General features: G+C 39.0%; 1 protein-coding gene across 1 annotated transcript in view; it reads left to right on the top strand.

The window, feature by feature from the left end:
• usp53b (ubiquitin specific peptidase 53b) overlaps positions 1 to 14,456 on the top strand; it is a 23,008-nt gene extending 8,552 nt beyond the window's left edge. Inside the window, exons 4-17 of the mRNA XM_015033826.1 lie at positions 379 to 471; positions 598 to 732; positions 959 to 1,072; positions 1,232 to 1,314; positions 1,953 to 2,058; positions 3,830 to 3,976; positions 4,221 to 4,370; positions 4,466 to 4,634; positions 9,335 to 9,457; positions 9,562 to 10,285; positions 10,916 to 10,977; positions 12,569 to 12,644; positions 12,956 to 13,773; positions 13,917 to 14,456. Coding sequence (XP_014889312.1) covers positions 379 to 471; positions 598 to 732; positions 959 to 1,072; positions 1,232 to 1,314; positions 1,953 to 2,058; positions 3,830 to 3,976; positions 4,221 to 4,370; positions 4,466 to 4,634; positions 9,335 to 9,457; positions 9,562 to 10,285; positions 10,916 to 10,977; positions 12,569 to 12,644; positions 12,956 to 13,773; positions 13,917 to 13,993 — 2,877 coding nt within the window. The 3' untranslated portion in view covers positions 13,994 to 14,456. The remainder of the gene's footprint in view (positions 1 to 378; positions 472 to 597; positions 733 to 958; positions 1,073 to 1,231; positions 1,315 to 1,952; positions 2,059 to 3,829; positions 3,977 to 4,220; positions 4,371 to 4,465; positions 4,635 to 9,334; positions 9,458 to 9,561; positions 10,286 to 10,915; positions 10,978 to 12,568; positions 12,645 to 12,955; positions 13,774 to 13,916) is intronic.
• Positions 14,457 to 16,933: the final 2,477 nt, after the last annotated feature.

Here is a 16,933-nt window from a genome sequence, read left to right as displayed (position 1 = left end):
TTTTTTATATATTTTTTAAAAAACTGAAAAAAAAAAAATATATATATATATATATATATATATATATATATATANATATATATATATATATATATATAAAAATTACAAACCAAGCGGAAAGGAAAAACACCGATGGCATCATATTCCTTTATCCGTCAATGTGATTGTGTTGGTCAGTTAGAGCCTGCAAATGTGCAGTGGAGTTGTGGTCAGGACTATTCCAAACAATTCCCTTGCAATTTCTTGAAATAGTCAATTAACAAACCCGACTTCCAGTCAGAAAATTGTGTGACTAATCTGTATTGTAGCAGTGCTTTCAGGTTTTTGAATGAAATATTTTTTATTTCCCGTCATCGATCTAATTTTGAACCTCCACAGGTGCTTTGGCAGCTGGACATCTTCAGGAGGAGCTTGAGGCAGCTTTCTGGCCACTTTTGTCTCGGTGATGCCTGTATTTTCTGTGCATTAAAGGTAAGGTTACTTAAAAAATCGAGATAGAAAAACTTTGAGTTAGCTAAGGGTTTTTACATATATTATTGTTTTATTTATCTCAGATGCATAAATATTTCTCACAAAAAAAAAAAAAAACTCTTCCAGAGTATATTCAACCAGTTCCAGCAGAGCAGAGAGCGAGTCCTGCCCTCCGACAGCCTGCGAAACGCCCTCGCTGAAACCTTTAAGAACGAGCAGCGCTTCCAACTTGGGCTGATGGACGACGCTGCCGAGTGCTTTGTATGGTGCCACTTTGGCTTTTGTTCAAAATAATATTTCAAGGACCTTTCTCCCTATTTGTGTTTCATAAAATACTAAAATTCTCTTTGGTATTTCACTTTATATCTAAACGTTGGGCGTAGGACACAAAAATAATTTAGTTTTATTTTTTACCTTGTGTATTGGATTTGTGTTTGCAGAAATTTGACTGGTATCTTTTTAATCTGCTCCTGTTTCGCACAAACAGGAGAACATCCTGGAGCGAATTCACTTGCACACAGTTTCAGACACACCAACCGACGCGTGCTCATCCAAATCCTGCATCACCCATCAGAAATTCGCTATGATGCTTTACGAACAGGTAAGTAAAGTCAGTAACAACATGAACTCCTGTATTGTACTGAATTCTGCTTTGAGTGAACCAAATGCTGTGTAGAAAATACGGATATTGTGACTAAATGTAAAATTAGTCTCTAAATCTTTTATGTAATTTAATATAGCGACATGCTGTGTTTCACAGTTTGTGTGCCGTTGTTGTGGTGCATCTTCAGATCCACACCCGTTCACAGAGTTTGTTCATTATGTATCGACCACGGCTTTATGGTGAGTACAGTAACATATATTCAAACATTTTCATGTTTTAACCATTAGAAAGCAAAGAAAGGTTGATTAAGAGATTCGTTAATATGTATATTATTACTACATTACTTCCATGTTTAAAAGGGGAAAACGGCAGGCTCCTTATTACAGCCAACTAACCAGCAGTGCTCAGCAGCACTGTGTTACTTTATATTTTAAACTCCGGCTACTACGACATTTTCTTTTTTTATCCCACCAAAATTATTTTCAGCTGTCGTAACAGTATAAAATAAAACTACTGTAATTTTCAAGCCATTACATTTTTACAAAAATAGACATAACTTGATTCATGAAACCCTGCTTATGCCTACTGAGAGCACTGTTATTGCAAATAAAATCAGAAAAATGCACACCCCGATGGAGAGTGTAAAGAAACACAATTTCTCAGTTAGGAAAATGACATTTTGTAGTTTAAGAAAACTATAGTTTTTTCATACTAAATGTCTCTTTTTACCGTGTTTATTTATAGAATGTGAGTTTATTTAACCTTTTCCAACAGTTTTTACAGCCTATCTATAAATAAAAAAAATAGAAATATAGAATATAGAATTAACTGCAAACAGACTATAATCTATAGACATACTGTGCGTCTCTGTGCTCAGTCAACAGGTTGACCGGACACTGGGGAAGAACGAGCGTCTCAGGTCAGACATGTTTGGGGAACTGCTGCAGGCGGCAAACAGCACTGGTGACCTCCGAAGCTGCCCTGTATGTTATGCTCTTTTCTTTTCTTTTTTTTTCTTTTTTTTTTTTTTTGACTTTTTGGGAAAACATGTTTACAGTCATATTTATTAAATTAGAATATGTTCAGACGAGGCTGGTTTGTCTGATGAAAAGCATTTTTGAAGATAACAATCCTTGAGCAGGTATTAGACATTTTTTTCGTCAAGCTCATATTATACAGACCTCTTCAATAATTTATGATCTTATTAAAAAAATTATTTATTTCAGTAACTTGATTCACTAAACGAAACACATTAATTTCTTCCTTCTATTTTGCTTAGAGCTAATGAAGACACTGCATTTAAAATTAGAATGTTACATCAGACCAACAAAAAAAAAAAAAAACATCTTATGGAGAAATCTGGGCTTAATGAAAAGTATGTTAAAGACTTGGTGAAAGGTTATTTCGAACACGTACTTTTAATCTGACTAATTAGTCTCCTCAGACCAGAGATTCTAACTTATTGAATATGACTGCATGCTTTAATGTGAGGCCGCTCCGTATGTTTGTATTTTTAGATGTTGCGTCAGACATCCAACTGAATTAAAACATTAATGAAAGCTAAATATTAATAGTTAGATTATCCGTTTCACAGTTTCGTGGCAACATAAGGGAAACTCAGAGATGATTCTTCCAGTGGTGCAGAGTACTGTCAGTGTTTTCCACCTTAGTGCAACTCAAGGACTGAAAGGAGACAGTGCAAAACTAGAGTAAGGGTAGAAATAGTGTTAAGGCTTATCCTTGTTTTTCTCTCATCTGAATTTCCTCCCTTTGCTTCCCTTTCAGCTCGTATTAGCTTAGTGAAGCTTACTGCTCTGTTCCCACGAATCTTCCTGAATCTTCTTCAGGTGCAGTCCGCTTCTAATGAAATGAGTTTGCCTATTCTTTTCTGCCTTTTCTATCCGCCGAGATAGAAAAGGCAGAAATACAGTTTTCCAATATGTATTTGATTTCACGTCAATGGAGCAGACATTAAGTTGTAAATCTATAAATTACATACTGTTTCAATAATGTCCTTCAGTTTTTTATTTGTGGGTTTCACCTGGGAGATTACCTTTAAATATCTTCTAAGGAATCAGACAACTTGTGATTAGAAACTGCATGACCAACTGAGGGGGAAGCCAACGTCCTGAGCTGTCGGAGTGACAATGCATGGAATACGGTGTGCTTGCTTGGAGGTGGAGGCTGGACAGCGCAGCATAACTTAGAACTGGCCTGCAGGAAATAGCGACACTGCTGCTGTTGTCATCAGTGGATCGATTGTTTGATGATTCAAGTATGCATGCAGCTTAGAAACTCACAGTAAATAGACTGCTGTGTTTTTGTTTTTGACTACTACTTAATCAAAGTGGACATCCCGATGACAAAGCAGTTGTTTGAGTGTTTTATAGGGTTAGTTCATATGTTTTAAAGTGAGATCCTGCGATGTCATCTGCAATAGTTCCAGAAGTAAAAAGGTTGTTTTATATGTGCTTGTTGTACAGTAATGCTAACAAGTAGTCAGACAGACACCAATCATTTCACCTGACTAGCAATATCAAAGCACTAAAGCTGACACAAAAAAACAAAAGCTAGCTGTTTTCAACTCTTTTCAAACTGTGTATGTAAATGTATGCTTTCAGCATTATTTGAAAAAAAAAAAAAATTCACTTCTTATTTGTGAATCCAGTGTTTATGAGCTGATTTTTTTTCTCCCCTGTCGATACATTAATGTTACTGTGGATAACAAAACATTTGTTGTCCAATGTTTTGCAGAGTGACTGTGGTCAGAGCATCAAAATCCGTCGTGTCCTCATGAACTGTCCGGAGATCGTCACTATTGGATTTGTGTGGGACGCAGAGCAGTCTGATCTCACGGACGATGTTATCAGGTCTCTTGGTCCACGTTTAAACTTGTGCGGGGTAAGAGCTGAAAAAGCCACCTCCCACGATTCAGTGCTTGTAAACGAAATATAACAAGTTTGAGTTCAAGATATGAATGTTAGTTTCACAAAACAGCAAAACATCGTTGATCCTAGTATGTTGGAATGTAACAGTTTTTCGGATGAGAGATCAATATCTGTCATTTTGCATACAAACAAACAGAAACTTGAACCTCAGTGGATTTAACGTCTGGCTGGGAGTGATCAAATGTACCGTCTTTCAGCTTTTCAACCGAGTGACTGATGAAAACGCCAAACGCAGCGAGCTACATCTGGTGGGGATGATCTGTTTCTCCAGCAAACATTACTCAGCTTTCGCCTATCACACCAAATCTTCAAAATGGATGTTTTTTGACGATGCCACTGTAAAGGAGGTTAGCATGTCTGCCCTTAAGCCTTTTCAATCTTTTTTTATGACAATCCATTACATACATTCTCTTTTCTAAGTTTTTTTTTTCTTGTTTACTAGATTGGATCCAAATGGAAGGATGTTGCTTCAAAATGTATCAGGGGGCATTTCCAACCTCTTCTTTTATTTTACACCAATCCTGAGGGGAGTCCAGTTTCTAATGAAGATGCACCACGACAAACCACTATGTGTCCTCATTACAAAGCCCAAGTAAATGGAGATCTGACCAGTAAGAAAGTCTTCCATTTGCTAGCATGACTGACAAAGACACTTAAAACATATACTTTTTGTTCTTTCTATAGCTGAATGGTATATATGTATTTACCATCACTGATTTGACCTGAGACTTTTTGTGTATATTTGCACATTTTGATAGCTTTTAATCCAGTGAAGTCAATAGAAACTCAAAAATTAAAAAAAAGAGTCACATTCTTGATTTTTGGTATCTTCAGTTTTAGAAGGATTTATGACAATTTAAAGCCACTCATCAGTTTTAGAGTAAATTCAACCATCATCCCAAAACCACATCAACTTGATATGACATTCTAATTACCATTGTTTCTTAATATTACAATAGTTAAAAAGCAGCATAACAAAAAGAAAGGATCTGCTGTAACTTAAATCATGAATGCAAATGGATTAAATTAGTCTAGTATTATTTTATATGATAATTTCTATTTATTATGTATTCACTGGCTTACTGAAATTAGCTAATGTTCGAAAGAGGACAAATATCCAACTAAACATTTACTTATTTCTAATAGCAGGCAGTAGGAGCTTGAGATGGGATACACACGTCCTCTGTGCATGTATTGTGCAGCTGTATAATTCAGAGTTAAGGTACATGTTGCCCTTGGTGATCTTTGACGGTTTAAATATTCCTGTCTTACTTTCACTGCCTTCTGCTCATGTCTGTCATGACACATCAGAGACGATGCATTTAATGAAAAAAGAAACAAAAAATTTTAACGCCCAATGACAAGTTTTAATAGTAATCCAACTTACTATGATAATGATATACTACTGTTACTGCAGTCATTAAAATCAGTGACCATGAAAGGTTTACTGTGCAAGAGCATAGAACTGCGTTGCCTAGAACATCCCTCATGGACAATCTTGTGATCTCCCTGCTTTGGCTGCTTTTCAACATATTCTAATCTTTCACCATCCAATGTTGACACATAAACTACCACTAAAATTGATGACATGAAGCACTCTGTGTGCAGAGTGTCTTTCTGTACACTGATCTTTCCAGACATCATTAATGAGAACAAGGAGTTGCTAGAGGTAAATTTCTCTTTGTTTTTTTTTGTTTTTTTTTAAAGACTGACACCAAACCAGACATTGAAGTGCCACTGAGGAAATATTCCTTTGAACTGACTCTGCATCAAATACAGAAGTGATTCTGCCACAGTAATGGTTGGGATTGTGGCATAAAGCTCCCAGAGAAAGACTTTCTATCCATATCTGATGGCCCAGACCTCGCATGAGGATGATGTCTCTGTTGCACGCAGATTACCACCCACGCCTAGCCCCTAATCCCCGTTCCTGTGGCCAAACGCATCGTTGCTCTTACTCCTCCCCTTGATGTTTCAAACATTTGCCTCCATTATTTATCAGCTTGCTTATTTTTTTTTAGGAGGTGGTGGGGGGTGTTCTCGCTTGGATTGCTTCGCTTTTATGTGTTGCCCGGATATTTTGGCATGGGGAAGGATTCTTACTTTGGTGACAGTCAGGGTGAGTCAGTAACTGATTGTGGGTTTTTCACAGGAAATAAAAACATTGTCTGGCTCTCTGTATGCTGTTAATCACAATTCTTTTCTTAAATTGATCGAATTCTGCTAAAGTTTACATTGCTTTGTTTCTTTAATTTGCTCTTTTGTCCATTATTACAAATGAATTGGTCTGACTGGCTCATACTGGAGTTCTTACATAATTAGGGCTCTGCAGTAAGTAAGGAACCATGATGCACATATGCATTAGTTAATTACTTGGCAGTTGTTAGGCATACAAAACTAGATCTGAGTCCAAAATGACTTTTCTAGGGAACTTCCTAAATATCGGCACCAGGCTACATAATCAGATGGGAATTTCCATCAGTGTTAGCATGTAACAGTAACACACGTAGTTTTCCCTATTACATCTTTGACAGAAGCTTTAGGTACAATTTCGCTCATCTGTTTTCAAATTTTCATCGTGTAATTTTTTTTTTTTTTTTTTTTGACTCTGATCAAGGGTCTTTTGAAAGTTGCAATATTGGCTGAGTAAAAATAGATGCAGCTGTAAACGGCGTCAGAGAAAATGATTTAATTAGGAGGAGGTGAGATGTGAAAGTGAAAGACAGCAGCTGTTAGATGTAACACGCTCATCTGAAGGCAGATGCTCGCAGTTCATGTTGTCGCTGCTTCCCTTCGTGACCTGCTTGCCAGGCGGAGGAAACACACCGCGGGCTTGGCAGCCGAGGCAGCGGAGGTGTGTTATATCAAAGTTAATGATGCAGCATCTGTTCTTTTCTAAGACTGTTTTGTTTCCTATTTGCAGACGGACGGAAGGGATGGGAGATGGGATGTGTGATCTATAAAACTGAAAATCTGTTTGAGCTACTTCTATATTTGTCACGACTGACAAATTCTCTCACAGGAGTGGCACACTTTCGTAAGACTTTACTGTCATGAAACTAATTGAGTTTAAAATTTATGTTGAAACTACATAATAATGTTCCTTATTTTGTTGGGTTTTATATGTTTTTTTTTTTTAACAAGACAACAATCACCACTTTTGACACCGGCTAAAGTTTTTTCTTTTATAAACTGTGATGAATCAGTTTATTAAAGACAAACGTCAACATATTACATCTGACCGGCAAAAGTATGTGAACCTAAAAGTGGATCATGCTTTCAAATCCTTCCTTTACAAGTTTAAGTCTGAATTTCTTGTTGTTGTTGCTCCACATGCCTTCTTTTCACCCCTGTTCTGAAGTGCAACTCAGTTTTGTTGCTGTCGCTTTAAATTCAAATGAGCCCTTTCACATCCTGCAGAGCGTTCCGCTCCGTCCTGTTCAGCCATTTTTGTAGTTCGATAGCAGATGTGTCAAACTACCCAAATGTTTGAAACATCAAGGGGGAGGAGCTTCTAATTCCCAAATTGATTAAAAGATGTCAACAACAGAAGGTAAAAATGGCACAAAAAAAAACAATTTAAACTGTCGACGCGGTTCTGTCCTTCATGAGCTAAATGCTAACACACTAACGCTAACTTAACCAGAAGTCACGATGCTGCTGCTGTCAAAACAACGTCCAGGATGTCATATCAGCACACAGTAGATTCATGTCTAGAATAAGGCTTGTCATTTTAGCTCTATTTGAGGTTACCGCTTTGCCGTGTCTGTCATTTCCTTGGGCAGAAAGAACTGACTCCATCAGATGAAGTCTTTTGGCAAATCCTTCCTGATTCTGGCGCTGAAGCACTTGTCCTTGGAGTTTTTTGTGCAAACAGAGGTTTTTCCCCACTGATGTGGCTACATTTCTAAGGAAAATATATTTTAATTTGGCACTTCAAATGTGTTCTGGTTTTTGGGGATGGTGTAATAAATTGTGTGAGTTATTGCACCCAACAACTGAACATTTTAACTCGTCTAGTTGTAGCTTTGGCATTCAGGAAGTTGGACTGCAGATTTGCTGTGAGAAGTAAAAAATGACTAATTCGGTAGATTACTTTAGCCAGAAGTCCATGACCTTGATTAGTACTTTAGTAGTAAATGCTGTGACATAATAATTCAAAAACCATAAGAAGGAAAAGAAATAAAACTGAACACAAACATAATATAAAGATAATCCTCACTGAGTTTTAGTGACAGAGCACTACTGTGTAACCAAGTGTTTAATAAAACCAGTCAAATTGTTTTTAATTATTTTCAGTAAAAAACATTTGTGTTCTGTGAACCTCAGAGGTTCATCATCAGGAAGACCAAACACTGCAGATTGAAGGTTGTGGAAAAAGAAGTAGTTGAAATGTTATATTGGTTGAGAACATCCAGCGCTCACAGAGCAATACCAGAAGAAAGTGTGAGGCTGAAAATTGCTGCTACTGAGGTTCAAATCCAGCACTAGAGTGACAAATAGAAAAAAAAAATAGTGCATTGGCCTTTTTATTCGACAATCGTGAGTCCAACCATAAACAACCCACGCATGACATTTATACTTTATCGGACTTCTAGCTTGATTGATACTCAAGTTTCAAGTGAAAATATTTATCATGGTGGCATACCAGTTTCTGTTTTTGACAACTTAATTGCAACTCAAATAATATTTCTGATTGCATAGTTTGTAAACCTTTCTCCTTTCTTTGCTCTGTCCCCAATATTTTTGTGAGTGTTTATTTACACCATGCAGGAAATCTGATAGTGATTAATTGTGGAAAATACTTAAGTCAAAATAAAACTGTGGCTCAAATCCAGTTAAATTAAAACAGCCTGTGCTTTTCTTGGCAGCCAGTTAACACAGTGTCTCGGAAGTAAAAAGATTTATTAGTAAAATAAATGAAAAAGAAATTTAGGGCTGGACTATATAAATCGCAAATGTATTGCCGTCACATTATCAGTGTGTGCAGTATTAACAAACCGATATTGTCATAATCATTGGCTAATATATTCCACATGTAATGAACTTGCATTTTACATGCGAATGTAAAATGGAGCAACATCAGATGCTCACACTGGACACAATTAACATTTTGCAAAGGTCACAGAGTGTCAGAAGCACGGATGAGGAAAGACGGAAGAAGAAATTCATATTTCACAACTGATGTCATTGTGTCAATATTTACCAAAATTATCGTCATTGCAGGATTTTCTAATGTGCAGATTTACTTTAAATGCAATATATTGTTTGTAGGACTTAAATTTATGTTTTTATTTTTTGTATTCTTCAGTGAAACATCCTTTTGGCAGCCCTAACAAATTTCAGGATCCCTTCATGGAGAATCTACAAAGACCAGTTGAAACATCAAAAAAGGACAGGGGACATCGGAGAATCGAGCCTTCAGCACACAAAGGTAGGCTCAGTGGACGGCAACATTTAAACAGGCAATGAGCATCGGACAGTCTGAATATCAGAGCAACGGTCGGGCTATTAATGACCTTTGTCAACCCTCCTCAGACATGACACACACAAGATCTTCATCCCCCCCAGAGAATGGGCCCCGGCCTCCTGTAGAGAAAATAAAGAACTCTCTGCGCTCTGAGAAGTCATCGAATCAAAGCAGAGGATCTCAGGAGCCCCACGGACAGTCGGGCAGTGCACAGAGTGGGGGACACGTCAGAAAGGCCAACGTTTCCCCAGGACGCAATGAGCAGGTGGGCAGCCACAAACACTGGGAAAAAGGAGGCAGCGGGAGCCAAAATAGGTCAAAATCAACTTGGAGACCCATCAGGGAGGTGCTGAATGTAGACACGGTGCTGAATGAACTGGAGCAGCGACGGCAGCAGCAGCAGCAGCAGCAGGACAGCCCGCGGTGCAGCAAGCCTTCTTCCCAGGAGAGAGCGCGCACAGAACCAAGCAGGGAGCGCGAACACGCAAGAACTAGAGAGGAGCGCAAACAGAAGTGCTTAATGACAATTTATGAGGACGAGCAGCGGCACGAGACGGAGAGCCACAGCTCCGTGGAGTCAGAGAGCAGAGCCGGCCAGCAGAGAGGAAGCCGACTCAAGGCCGTTCCCAAGACTCTGCTGCGCAGCGACACCTGGACCATTCAGAGGACGGAGTCGGGCTACGAGAGCAGCGATCGACTCAGCAGCGGCTCCACCAATCCCGACTCACCTGGGGTCGATGGGTTTGGGCTCAGACCAGATCAGAGGTTAACACCTGAGATCCTTTTACAAAGGTAGGAGAGAAAAGTGCCATTCTGCAGTGGATTTAGTTTCACTGAAACATTGATTTGCCTTCAGTGTTCGAAAGCAATACTGAACGTAGTAAAAAAAAAACAAAAAAACTACAGTAATAAGACATATACTCACTCAACAAGAAAGGAAAGAAATGCTTTCAAGGCTATGAGGTGGTGAGAACAAGAAGAAAGTTGTTTCGGGCCAGTACATTTCATGTTTAACAAGAACTCGAGTGCAGGACTCCTGGGAGGTTCTCCCTGGTCCCTCACACTGCAGCATTTGTTGCTACATGAACCACTTCAAATTTTTTTGACAAATTACACAATAGCTCTCAGACACTACTCAAAGAACAAGGATATGATGTAGGAACAAAATGATGTTGTTTTGCAACAAATACAATGTTTATATTTAGAGATAAAGTTAGAATCTCCATCCTCTGGAGAAAAAAACCATGCAGACTGTTGTTTCAGTAATGACCCAAGCACGTTAACACCTATCCTAATATAATATAAAACTGTATTCACACACACACACACACACACACACACACACACACACACAGTGATGAAAGAACGGTGCTGAATAATTGTTGACAACTCTCAGTTTTCTTATGTCGTCTTATTTTTCAGTCAGCTGCATCAAAGGGAAGCCGATGCAAAGTCAAGTATGACATCATCTCTTTCCCACAACGGTAAGCCCGAAGGTTTATTTTGCTTCAAAAGGGTTTGGAGCTGAGTTAGAGCCCCAGCTGATTATAAACGCAGTACGGAAAACCACAACAAATGTATCTGGATCAGTTCCTCGTCAAATCCTACTGATCACTTTGCCATGACCTCCTTCCATTTTCTACCCCTCTGATGACTGTTGGGTGCTGCGTGTCAGCCTACCTGATTGCACCTCAAAGTTCCTCATAGTACAAGTGACTCATCAGGTTTTGCAGCAGCACATTTCCAACACTAGTTGGTATTATTAAAGAGCAAAATTATTGTCTTAAGTAACTTTTCCAAACTATTTAAAGAAGTTTGTCCTGCATGTTTTATTCTGTAAACATCCTTCATTGGATCTATTTATTACCCTTTCATTTGCTTGTTTAATTCTTTTTTCTTTTTTTTTTTCTAAGGCAGGTTTTCGTTCTTTTTTTTTTCGGTCCGTTCACAGAAGCCAAACAGCTTTTCCTCTGGTATCTAGTCAGATTTAAGAGACATCAATTTGAGCCAAAAGTAAATTGCTGAAAAAGGAAACCAACTAATAAAATATGCCACCAACTTAAGATGTAAAACAGACCTCCTGATTTAAAGCAGAGCAGAGCAGCAAATGTTTGGCAGGAAAAGGTGAGTTCCTTTTCTCATCCGCGGAAACTCGCGGAAAAGATTTAAAGCAAAGAAACAAACACGTTCGTTCATTTAGTCTGGTATGTACAGGCAGGATTTGCTTTCTGTGATGTTTAGACAGCCTCATTATTGCTCCTGTTTCTTTAAGACTTGTAAGTTTTAGTGTGATCTGCACTCAGTCCTGACTGTTTGTGTAACAGAAGATCGCCGAACATCTGGGTTGATTTCTGTGCCTGAACTTGTTATTTAACCTCCGGCCCCTGTCTGCCCGGCACTGGCATTAATCTGATGATAATCCCACAAAAGCTCAGATGGCGCAGCTGGACACGGTCGCTGACATTGTCATAAATAGCATTATGTTGCACGTACTGTCCTGCTTTATCTAAATGAATCAAGACTTTATGCGTTAAGAGGTTATGGCCACTTGCAAAAGCAATGCCCAGTGTTTGAATCAACCTCTAACGGGTTAAGTTGAAAAAAATATATATGTTTAAGAAAATGTGCTTTCAAAAGGCAGTAAATCAGCATCAGGGTGTCTCTTGCTGTTGACAGGTCAGAACATTGTGTCTTAGGATGGCTTGCTGCCACCTAGTGGACATAAAGAATACAGCATTTACTTTGTGCGCGCCTATCTTACAGTTACGTAAGCGGATCAGGCTCAAATGTTTAAACTGCAATATTTTTGATATTTTAGACCAAAGGTCACACTTATATCTTATGGGAGCTCTGAGTTTATTCTCAGAATTCTGCATATTCAGAGAAAAATTCAAAGGAAAATTAGATTCGTCCCAGTGACTAATCCTCATTTTCATTCATGTCCTTGTGAACAGGAACAGAATGTACCTTTGATGAAACAAACCCCTCTGAAAGAGGATTTTAATCACAAATATGTTTTTTTCTTGTACATTTTCATTCCTTTCTTTTTTCCTTTTTTCTCCCTTTTTTTTCTAGGTAAACATCCAACTAAACCTCAGGGGAACCACGATCAAGTTTTACTTTCTCAACTAAAGTGCAGTCCAAATTCAAGGTAGTGTTCTTAAAATGATAGGTTTTCATTTAAAAAAAAAATGTGTTGGTAATTATAGTATATTGCATTTTAGATTTTTATTTGGTCAAAACTTTTGCTAATTTCTCTTTTACTTCACAGCATTGAAGGGCTTTGTGATGGCCTGTTATGTAAAATCTCGCAAAAATACATACATATATGTGTGTGTGTGTGTGTGTGTGTGTGTGTGTGTGTTTAGTTTTAAGATGAAGAAATATACATTTACTGGTGCATTACAGACACATTTACATGTCTGTATTAAAATGTATTTACCTGCTTTTTCTTTCTTGTAGACAGAGATCAAAACACACATCTAACACCTCTAGGAAAGCGAAGGGTTCAGAGAAGAGCTCGACTGGTTCAGAGAGCCGGCAGAGTGAACACCAGGAGCCGAGTGCCTACCGAGGGCAGAGCGGGGAGAACACAACCCCGAGACACATCACAAAGACCAGCAGCTCTGAGTGGAACAGCTCAGACGATCTCGTTCTCTCAGAATCCGAGGACAGAGAAAGCACTTATTTGTCCAGTAACAGTGAGGCTGTCACCTCTGACTCCCCGTGCCCTCACATTGACCTGCCATACCACCCGACTAGCAGCGCGACAGCAGAAACTCAGCTCGCTGCCACTGTGTCGCCTCACCTCCAACCCAACCTGCAGGCTTCTTCGCTCCACGGCGAAGCGAGCCACGCTGTGTTTCGCCCCCGAATGCTTCAGGAACCCTTCCCATCGAGCCCTCGCCTCTCTCCCTCGTCCTACGTCAGCCCCAAAAGGAGGCCCGACATTTCGGGCCTCCGAACCTTTTCGGACGCGAGCTCGAAGTCGGGCTCGGACCCAGAGAGGAGCACTCAGTCGTCGTGCGAGAGCGAGGAGAGGCTGACGGGGAGCAGAGCGGATGAGGCGGCACAAGCTCCAGAGGTTTCCCTGACGACGTACTTTAACGTGGACAACTGCATGACGGAAACGTACCGACTCAAGTACCACAACCAGAGGCCTCTGGTCCTCTCTGCCACAGTGCCAAGGACAGCCGCTGAGAGTGAGCGCAGAGATAACAGCCACACACTCCCCAGTGACGCACACTCACATGACGTGCCAAAAGCCCGACCTGAAACAAGTAAGACTTAGAAAAAAAACCTATTCAAACAGAGCGAAATAGCTGCATAAGATAGTTTTCTGTTATTCTGATCAGCATATGCCCAGAGAACTTTCATAAAGTACATTTTTAACAACAGAGATCTCGTCTTTCTTTCTGCACAGGCCATAATAGCAATAAACCCACTGCAAAATGGAAGCCAGTGACAGCCAAAGGACTGGATGAGCGAGGTTTTTTATGAGTGTTGACTTGGTAAGTTTTGTTTACATGGACGGACAGTGCGACTGGATGCCAAAGAGTTTACAGAATGGAAAAAAATGTTCAGATGCCCCCCGACACCTCCAGACTGGGTGGAATTTATTTATGCAAGCTTGTCACATAAATACAACCTACTTCTAAATGCCGTAGTGTGTTGTTTGACAGATTATCAACTATCATGTATATCTTCCACTGTCCCGTGGTGTTAAGAAAATGAAATCTGTTTTCAGTTTGCACAAAGCGTTGTTTAGTTTTTAGTTATTTTTTTATGACACGTCATGGCAGCTTTATGTCATTTAGTTTTATTGGTGGAGGAGCTCTGCTGAAGGGCTGAAGGCTGGACGAAGCTCAAACAACAGCGAAGGCCAAATGTTTTCATACCCCTGGCAGATTTAGCTTTAATGACATTTTTAATAAAGATGCTTGTTAGGAAATATGAATGATAATAAAGTAACAAAAGGAATATCAATTTGAAAAAAAATATACAAATATAAATATAAATATATATATATATATATATATATATATATATATATATATATATATATATATATATTTTGTCTGTTATTACAGATAAATTATTTTTCATGTTCCCACTAGTATTTTTGACAATTTATTTCTGCTGTTGACCTCCGAGTCTTGGAGGGTTAAAGGTTTCCTGGCATCAGCCTGATCTCTAACTAAAGAGTCTCTTTCAAATTCAATATGTTGGTAAAATTAGAAGAGTACTAAATTTGTTAGGGGTTTAAAAACTCTGGTATTAACTACACAACGGTGTAACTATTTGATTCCCTTTTGATCTTGTTAGTTTGCTCATTTGCAAACAAATGAACAGTCTCTAATTTATTTGGTAGTTTGATTCCAGTGTAGAAGGACAGCATGTCATATAATGTAGTACATAGTTACTCACTAGTTGTTTTGCTGCTAAGGGAAGTAAATGATTGTTCCTTCAGTAAATTAGAATTAAACACTGGGTGAACAAAAGGTTGTTGGCAGTTGTAGCACTAAGGCATATTTTTTAGTTGGTCACAAAGTCCCCACTCATCTCAAGGAACTTTGACCCGTTTGGTCATGAAAAGAAGAAAAAAACCTCTTCATTTTCTTGGCAAGTCAAAGATTCAGCTCCCTCCAGATTTTACTCGACAACCTGACTGTAATTCTTCTTTAGCCACTCTTTTGTTATCATTGCTGTATGTTTTGAGTTGTTTTGTGGGCAGCACCACGGTGCCATTTTTAGCTCTGTTGTCTTGCAGCAAGAGGCTGGGGGATTGCATGGAGTTTGCATGCGTCTCATTGCATGCTCTCTGGGTAGTTTGGCTTCCACCCAAAGTCCAGTGAAAAGCATGGCAAGTTAATTGGTCTCCCCCTGCCCCCATTGCTCTTAGGTGTGTGTGCATGGTTGTTTGTGTTTTCTGATGATCGACTGTGACCTGTCCAGTGTGTCTCACAAACATTGACCGCTGTTACGACCCAGCTCAGCCATGTGGAGGGGGAAGTAACATTAAAGAAACCTGTAACAGTTACAGGTTTATTGTTTGGTTTTGACAAACATAAAAAGGAAAAAAGTAACAACAATCAAAATGTAGGGACTTACAACAAAATGTACTAAATAAAACAAAATCCACAAAATAATCAGAGTTGTAAACCAAAGATCTTAACCGAACAAAAATGGACTTTCAGTACAGGTTAAACAAAAACAAACTTCAAATCTCTAACAGAGATGCAAAGATCCCCCACAGGAACAAGACGAGTTACACAAGCTATCAAAGCTAACAAAAGCTATCAGAGCTAACAGAGCTAACAAAGCAAGTTTGCAGTAGTCAACCAAACACCCAACAAAGTGGCAAGCTGTCTGAACAAAGAAACAGCCAGACCTTCCTCCAGGAAGTCTGGGGTTTTAAAAGGGAGGCCTCTTCAGGGATTGGTGGAGCTGGCAATTGGTGAGCCAATCGCTGTAGGCCTCAGGGAGTGGCACCGCTGCACCCACTTCCACTTCCAAGTGGAGTCAACTTGATTAGAGGCTGCAGATATACAGAAAAGAAAGACAAGAAAACATACACGGCCACTGGCCGTAACAACCGCCACCCCCTGCAATCTAGCAAGGATTCCATAGGAATAAAAGGATGGGATTTCTTTCTGAAGACACCCTTCACTCTGTCGCATCATCATTTCTAAGTCTATGCAACTAAATGCTTCTTGATGATTGAAGCTCATTCCTGCCTTAGGCAGATTTACTGTGTTCCTGATGTCCTTTGAGAGTTGTTTGTCCTGTTCCTGGTGAAGGACGGGTTGGTATGGAGCAATTTGATTCTACAGTCAGGTGTCGTTGATACACACAAAACATTTACATCAGGATTATTGATAACTGTTATGGATTAACTGATTAATTTCTGTCAAATGTCAAATTCTGCCTTACATCCTTTTTTGGATCAAATACTTATTTCACCTAAGTGACGTGCCCATCATTAATAACATCTATTTAAAGGTTTTGGCTAATATTCTGTCTCCACATTAAAATAAAATTGCAGTTAAATTAAAGACTGTTCATTTATTTGTCAACAGACTAACATGATCGATGTCTAAAGTTAGAGATTATCAACAGATGATGCTGAAATCTGTACAAATGTTCTGCAAAGAGGGACGAATCTGTGTATTAAACATATTTTATCCAATTGTCTTTTTTTTTTTTTTTTTTTTTTTTTTATAAAACAAATCCTGGTTTAACTCAGCAACACAGCTGTCAACATAATATAGCGGGCAATTCTTTTTCTGTCAGAATCTGGGCAGCTCACTGACTTTATGCACACTGGGGATTTTTTCCACTGTCACCAGATAACATATGCTGCAACAGTCACTCATTGTAAGTTACTGATTTGTTATCATTTATCTGATCTTTTGCAACATTTATGTGTTAATGAATGAC

This window comes from Poecilia latipinna, unplaced genomic scaffold (assembly GCF_001443285.1).
Source record: "Poecilia latipinna isolate Pla-1442-1.1 unplaced genomic scaffold, P_latipinna-1.0 Scaffold280, whole genome shotgun sequence".
In the NCBI taxonomy this organism is placed as follows: domain Eukaryota; kingdom Metazoa; phylum Chordata; class Actinopteri; order Cyprinodontiformes; family Poeciliidae; genus Poecilia; species Poecilia latipinna.
This window is presented reverse-complemented; position numbering and strand designations above follow the sequence as displayed.